General features: G+C 37.9%; 1 protein-coding gene across 1 annotated transcript in view; it reads left to right on the forward strand.

The window, feature by feature from the left end:
- MTMR8 (myotubularin related protein 8) overlaps positions 1–8198 on the forward strand; it is a gene marked incomplete at its 3' end in the record, with an annotated part of 74854 nt that overhangs the window by 33433 nt on the left and 33223 nt on the right. Inside the window, exon 2 of the mRNA XM_008577764.1 lies at positions 7111–7233. Within this exon, the coding sequence (XP_008575986.1) occupies positions 7111–7233 (123 nt within the window). The remainder of the gene's footprint in view (positions 1–7110; positions 7234–8198) is intronic.

An 8198-nucleotide genomic window follows, 5' to 3' on the forward strand; every position in this document is an offset into this window, starting at 1 on the left:
GCGGGAACCGGTCTGTATGTGGGATCCGAACCCTCGGCGGGGGTGCTGCCGCGCTTCCCAAGCGGCGCACTATCCAGTGCGCCACCGGGCCGGCCCCTGTGTTTTTTATTTTATTGAATGAATTCTTCAGGTCAGCAAGCTCTGCTACATTCTTTTTCAGGGCATTGATTTCCTTGTCGATTTCTTGTTTCTGGTCCTGTATACTTTTCCTTATTTCATTGTGTTGTCTAGCTGATTTTTTTTGTATCTCATTTAGTTTTCTTAGAATTATGACTCAAAATTCCTTGTCAGATAAGGTCTTCTTGTCTATAGTATCTAGATCTTGAGAGTTATTACCCTTTGGTGTTGTACTTTCTTGATTTTTTATATTTCTGGTATCTTTCCTTCGATGCTTAGCCATTATGGCATGGGATTCCAGTAGTCCACTGGTTCGACACCGTTTTCTGGCTAGGATGCTGTTGGGGCTTCCAATTTCGTATGGCTGCCTCAGTCTCTGCTTGGGTGTCTACTAGTTCCTCGATTGCGTGGTTGCCTCAGATCTTGGTCCTCTCAGGGGAAGGGCCTCTCTGATCAGCATGCATTCGGCCGGGCTGGGGATGGAGTCGAGTGGTGGTGGCAAGGCCTCCCTGCTGGGTTGTGTGCTGGCACTGCAAGGAGTGTAGTTTCCGAGGAATTGGACTTCTCTGGCTGGGTGCCTTCCTGATTGGCATGCACTCGGCGGGGCTGGGGATGGAGTCAGGCAGCAGCGGCGAGGCCCACCCGCTGAGCCGTGCACTGGCACCATAGGGTGCGTGGTCTCCACAGCTCTTGGTGCCTCTCTGATCGGCACACAGTCAGTGGGGCTGGTGATGGAGTCTAAATTTTCAACTAATGTTGAAGAAGAGAAATAAAAGGGGAAGTAAGTATCAAAAGGTATTTAATTCATCTAAAAACCAGCTAAATGAAAGGAATTAAACATTACCTGTCAATAACTAACCTAAATGTGAGTGGATTAAACTCTCCATTCAAAAGACAGACTGAATGATTGGATTAAACAGCTATACCCAAGTATATGCTGTAGTCAAGAGACACGCCTCACCTGTAGAGACAGACACAGACTAAAAGTGAAGGGATGTATAAAGATATACCATGCAAATGGAAACCAAAAATGAGTAGGAGTAGCTATTCTTTTATCAGATAAAGTAGACTTTAAACCAAAAACCGTAAGAATAGACAAATAAAGCAATTATATAATGATAAAAGCATCTATCCAGCTAGAAGACATAACAATCATAAATATGCACCCCATACTTGAGCACCCAGATATATAAACCAAGCACTGTTAGACCTAAAGAAAGAAACAGGCCCTATTGTGTTAATAGTGGGTGAGCTGAACACCCCTCTCTCAGTATGGGACAGATCTTCCTGGCAAATCAACAAAGAGACACAGGATTTAATGCACACCTTAGACCAACTGGTCCTGGCAGATATATACAGAACATTCCACCCAACAACTAAAGAATATACTCTCTTCTCATCAGCACATGGAACATTCTCCATGATAGACAATATATTAGGTCACAACTCTAGTTTCAGAAGATTTAAAAATTGAAATCATTGCAAGTATCTTTTTAGACCACAATGGACTAAAGCTGTGAATTACTAACAAGCATAATTCTGGAAACTATTCAAATACATTGAAAGCAAACAATAAGCTCCTGAATCACCTATGGGTGCAAGAAGAAATAACATAGGCAATCAAATAATTTCTAGAAATGAATGAAAATAAAGACATCATACCAAAACCTGTGTGATACTGCAAAAGCTAACAGAAAGAAAAATCAAGAAATTAAGCTCATTTACAGCAGTCATGAAAAAAGTAAAATACCTCAGAATCCATTCAACCAAGGAGATGAAAGATCTCTACAGTGAAAAATATAAATCACCACTGAAATAAATTAAAGAAGACACAAATAGGTGGAAAGACATTCCATGCCTTTGGACTGGAAGAATTAACATTGTGAAAATGTCTCTACTACCCAAAGCAATCTACAGATTCAGTGCAATCCCCATCAAAATATACAAGACATTCTTGTCAGAAATGGAAAAAATGGTCTTAACATTCATGTGGAACAACAAAAGACGCCGAATAGCCAAAGCAATCCTGAGCAGTAAAAATAAAGTCACAGGCATAACTTTACCTGACTTCATATTATACTACAAAGCTATAGTAACCCAAACAGCACAGAACTGGTGTAAAAATAGACACTCGGACCAGTGGAGCAGAATAGAGAAATCAGAAATCACCCCTCAGGCTTACAGCAATCTGATATTTGGGAAAGCCAACAAACCTACATTGGGGAAAAGACTGCATCTTCAGTGAGTGGTGCTGGGAAAATTGGATGTCCATATGCAGAAGAATGAAACTAGACATGTATCTCTGACCATATAGTAAAATCAATTCAAAATCAGTTAAAGACTTAACTTTAAGACATGAACCTGTAAAATTACTAAAGGAAAAAGTAGGTGAAAGACTTAGGAACCAGGTATAGGCACATTACTTCATAAACATGAGCCCAAAATGTTAGGCAACAAAAGAAAAAATAAACAAATGGGACTATGTCAAACTAAAACGCCTTCTGCACAGCAAAGGAAACAATCAACAGTGTGAAACAACTTACACAGTGGGAGAAAATTATTGCTAACTGTATCTGAGAAGGGATTTATATCCATAATACACAAGGAAGTCAAGCAATTACACAGTAAAAAAATAAATATCTTGATTAAAAAAATGGGCAAAGGAGCTGAAGAGGCATTTTTCAAAGGAAGACATAGAAATGGCCAACAGGTACATGAAAAAATGCTCAACATGACTAGTCATCAGGGAAATGCAAATTAAAAGCACATTGAGTTATCACCTCACCCCAGTTAGACTGGCTATAATCAAAAAGACAGAAAGTAACAAATGCTGGCTAGGGTGTGGAGGGAAGAGAATGCTCCTACAGTGTTAGTGGGACTGTAAATTAGTACAAACAGTATGGAAAAATGTATGGAGGTTTCTCAAACTACTACAGATTTATCTTCCATCCAATCCAGCAATCCCACTCTGGGTTTATACCCAAAGGAATGGAAATCATCATGTTGAAGGGATATGTGCACTCCCATGTTCATCGCAGCTCTGTTTACCATAGCCAAGACATGGAACCAACCTAAATGTCCATCGATGTGTGATAGGATAAGGAAAACGTGGTGTACATACACCATGGAGTACTACCTTGCCACAATAAAAGAATGAAATTCTCCTATTTGCAACAACGTGGATGACCTTAGTGAAACTTATATTGATTGAAATAAGCAAAGCACAGAGGGATAAATACTCCATGTACTCACTCATAAGTGGGTGCAAGAGAGAAAGAAGGAAAGACCACATTGGTGTGTTGGACTTGCAGAGGGAGAGAGCATAACTAGGGATACAAAGTGGAGTGTAGAATAGTGGGATGGGGAGGGAGGTCGGTGATCATTGCATGTGGGACATGGGGTATAATTGCTATTTGTGGTAATTTGCATGCTGACAGTATTGATCTTGTCATCACATCTTGGGCATGAGTAGTGACAATCAGGTTTGTATATAATGAATATTCATAACCAGTAAAAATAATATTCCATGTGTGCCCTGTTAGGCTTTGGAGTTGTTTGGGACCTGATACAACTTTTTTTTGGCCTATTTCTTCCTTTATGAACAGGAATATGTACCCTATGCTTGTCCCACCATTGCGTCTTGGAACCCAATAGCTTGTTTTTAATTCACAGATGGAACTTTGAATTTAGAACTTGTTTGAGTTGAAACAAGTTAAGACTTTGGGTATGAAATGAATGTAATTGTATTGAAAAGGACATGAGTTTTTGGGTGCCAGGGGTGCAGAATGTAATGGATTGAATTATGTCTACCCAAAACTCATTGCATCTTGAATTGTGTCCCCCATGTTTTATGTATTAGAAACTTAGCCCCCACTGTAACTGTCAAGAGGGTGGGAAATCCTGTTATTGTAATTGAAATGTGGGGCCTTGAAGAACTGATTGGATTGTAGGACCATACAGTAGTGAATGGATTAAAAATGGTGGGTCAGTGGCGTGGTTCTGAGGCCTGTCAAAGAAGAGGAAAGCCTGTCTCTCTCTCTGCTCTCTCTGCTTCCACCATCTAGCAATGTGAGACCACTGGGTTGCTGTCGCCACCACCAGATGGACTTTTGAATTCCCAGGCTCAGAAACTGTAAGCAATAAATTTTGTTTTTCTTTGTAAATTAACCCAGTTCTAAGTATTTTGTTAAGCAACAGAAATGGACTAATACAGTAAGGATATAGTTTTATCTTTCTACAAGTACTGATATTGTTTCCCCAATGCTTTTAGTAAATACGCTTACGTTTTGTCAATCAATTTGTAGTGCCATATACTATATGTGGCTCCCGTTTGTACATACTTCTGCCTTTGAGCTCTGGTCCTTTTCTGTTGGTCTATTTTGTTCTTGCAAAAGTACTATGGGTTCTATCCCCTGGCCCAGCTTTGAGTATGTTTTAATAGCTAGTAGAGCAAGTCTTTCCCTTTTTACTCCTCTTTTTGGGGGGTTGATTTAGCTACCCGTGGGATTTTTTTCTATTTAAATGTACAGTAAGATTGTTGGAAAGTCCTCTTTGAAAAATGATTGAAATCATATTGAAATCATTTTGAAATCATCATTTCCTTCTTTATGTCTAATAGAGTTCGCTTTATAAATCTGGCTGCTCTGACATTGAGTGCTTATATATTTTTTTATTATTATGCCTTCTTGATGGATCAATCCTTTTATCATTATGTACTGGCCCTTATTATCTTTTTTTTAAATGGTTTTTAGTTTAAAATTATTTTATCATACAAACGAACCGTTATTGCAGCTTGTTTTTCATTTCTGCTTGTATGGTAAAATTTTTTCCATCCTTTCACTCTTCGTCTATATGAGTCTTTGTAGGTGAGGTGGGTCTCTTGATGGCACCATGTAGTTGGTTTCTCCTTTTTAATCCACTCAGCCAGTCTGCATCTTTTGATTGGGGAATTTAATCCTTTTACATTAAGTGTTGTTCTTGAAAAGTATTGAGTTACTCCTAGGTTATTGTTGGTTTTTGTTTGGATGTCTTAAGTATCTTTTGTTCCTTTCTTTCTGATTTACATTTTTTTTTTTTTTTTTTTTTTTGTATTTGGTGGTTCCTGGGGCTGTCGGTAAACTTTTTTTTCTCTTCATTGTGGACATTTTAATTTTAGTAGTGAGTTTTGATTTTTCTTGCGTTTTTATCGCAGTGGTAGTTTCTTTTCTGTTACCAGACCCAGTACTCTCTTGAGAATTTCTTGTAAGGGTGGTCGTGTGGTAGTGAACTCCCACAGTTTTTGTTTGTCTGAGAAATATATTATTTGCCCTTCATTTTGGAAGGATAGCCTTGCAGGGTAGAGTATTCTTGGCTGGCAGTCTCTGTCTTTTAGTATTTTGAATATATCATCCAATTCCTTTCTTGCTTGTAGGGTTTGTGATGAAAAGTCTGATGTTAGTCTGATTGGGGCTCCCTTATAGGTGATTTGATGCTTCTCTCTTGCAGCTTTTTTCTCTCTTTGTCTTTGAGTTTTGCCAATTTGACTACAATGTGTCTGTAGAAGACTTTTTTGGGTTGGATATGTTTTGGGATCTTTGAGCTTCCTGAATCTGAAAATCTGTGTCTTTTCCTATACCTGGGAAGTTTTCTGCCACTATTTTGTTGAATATGTTTTCAATGCAATCTCCTTTTTCTTCCCCTTCTGAGCACTTAAGGTTGTCTGATGTCTCTTAGATTTTCTTCAATGTTTTTAATTCCTTTTTTTTTTTTTTTTTGTCTGCCTGTGTTATTTCAAATAGCCCTTCTTCAAGGTCAGAAGTCCTCTCTTCTTTTTCTGCAAGCCTGCTGGTTAAACTCTCTGTTGTGTTTTTTATTTCATTGAATGAATTCTTCAGCTTGGCATGCTCAGCTACATTCTTTTTCAGGACATTGATTTCTTTGTACATTTCTTCTTTCAGGTCCTATATACTTGTCCTCATTTCATCGTGTTGTCTAGCTGAGTTTTCTTGTTTTTCATTTAGTTTCCTTAGAATTATCACTTGAAATTTCTTGTTCACTCTTTGTTGGATATTGAGTTCTATTCTGTATACCTAATAGCTTCAGCCTTTTAGTTGTAATGTGCATATGTTCCGTTGCCCTACTTGATTTTTTTTGTCTGCTTAATCTATTGTTCCTAAGAAGAGAATGAAAATATCCACTTGTACTTGTTCTTTTTCTGTCTGAAGTTTTGCTAGTTGGTTGTTATATTTTGAAACTGTATTGTAAGATACATATATGTTTATGGTGTATTTATCTTCTTGTCCTGTTGTTCATTGTCATGTAAATTTTATTTTGTCAGATATTGAAAATGCTACCCCAGCTTTATTTTGGTTTATATTTGGCTGGTAACTTTTTTCCTCCTATTATTTTCAACTTGTTTGTGTCTGTTTAAGTATATCACTTCTAGCCTAAATATTGTTGAATCTTTTGTTTTAATCCAGTCTGTAAGTCTGTCTTTTAATTGGTAAGTTTAATTCATGTACATTTATTGCAAATACTTCTATATTAAAACTTATTTCTGGCATTTCACTTTCATGGTACTCTCTATTTTTTGTTTTTATCCTTTCTTGTTGTATTCTATTCTTGTCCTGTAACTTAACATCTATCCTCATGTTATTTACCCTATTGATTTTCTTACACCTACAATAACTGCACCTTCTCTTCAACAAGTTAAGTGCCCCAGCAGGCTGCTAGGTTCTATATATTTTTTCCACTCATACCTACTCCATCACGTAAACATTGTCTAGAATTTTGATCCCTCCTAGAATACACGTTTCCCTCTCACTTTTACAGTTTTTCCAGGGCTGATTTAAGAAAAGGAAATATAGATCATACTAGTTTGCCATCCTGGCAGGTACTGAAAAGCCTCAAAGAAGTTTTTGTAGCAAATTAACATTAATCTTGCTTTAAATTGTCTCACTTCAATCACAGGTGGTGAGTTGATAACTCAATCAGTATTTTTCCCTCAAATAACAGGTAGAAAATGTGAAATTACTGGATCGTTATGTGGGTGAGAAACCAGCTAATGGGATTCTGTATCTTACCACAACCCACCTGATCCATGTGGAGGCTTCTGGTGCAGCCTGGAAAGAAACATGGGTATGTTCATGAGAAGAAATATCAAAGGGTCTTAAAAAGTTGTTCCTACATGCTTTCTATATGGTGGTTTCAAGAATCATTATTAGTTTAAATTGCTGTAAAATCTTTTCTTCAAAGAGCCTATTCTAGGAGTCTTTTCATGGTCTGAATCGTGTGACTCCTCTTTCCTCAAGTTATTGGCTCTAGTCATCTTAGATTGTTCCTGGAGTTTAGCTCAATTATTTTTAGGTAGAGTAGTCTGCTCATGTACTGAGCCTAGTTGCTAAGCATTCTGAAGTGATTTAAAGCCTGACTACCCATAAAATGTGGTCCAAGAACCAGCAGCATTTGTATCATCTGTGAGCATGTTAAAAATGCAGAATCTCAAGCCTAAGATTTTGAATTTCTGAAAAGTGCTCAGGTCATGGTAATGCTGAAGGCCCATGGACTATACCTTGGGTAGCACTAATTTAGACCATATCTCTGTCCCAAGGCAGGATTTCACCTGTATGTGTGTGTGTTTCTTGTTATATCTTTAAGCAATGTTTTCTAATTACTTTAGCACCCCTAATATTACTTTATACCTTCCCCCCACTAAAGTAGCATCATAATTTAACCTTAACTTAATCACTAACCAGATTTATGCTTAGACTTCTTCATTTATAACAAGTACAACATGCTTCATATATACACCGTAGCATAGTGATTGAGAACACAGGTTTTAAAGCCAGCCTGCTCAGGTCGAAATCCCAGCTTCAGCATTTACTACCTTTGTAACCTTGGGCAGGTTACTTAACTTCTCTGTGTCTCACTTCCCTCATCTGTAAACTAGGGACAATAATAATACCTTGAATTTTTTTTCAAAAATTAACTTATAAGAATTTACAAAGTTGGTGTTTATCAGTGTTTAAAACAGTGCCTGGGTCCGGCCCGGTGGCGCACTGCTACAGTGCGCCGCTTGGGAAGTGTGGCAGGCGCTCCCGCCG

The sequence above is a fragment of the Galeopterus variegatus genome, unplaced genomic scaffold, assembly GCF_000696425.1.
Source record: "Galeopterus variegatus unplaced genomic scaffold, G_variegatus-3.0.2 Scaffold1573, whole genome shotgun sequence".
NCBI classification, from domain to species: Eukaryota; Metazoa; Chordata; class Mammalia; order Dermoptera; family Cynocephalidae; genus Galeopterus; species Galeopterus variegatus.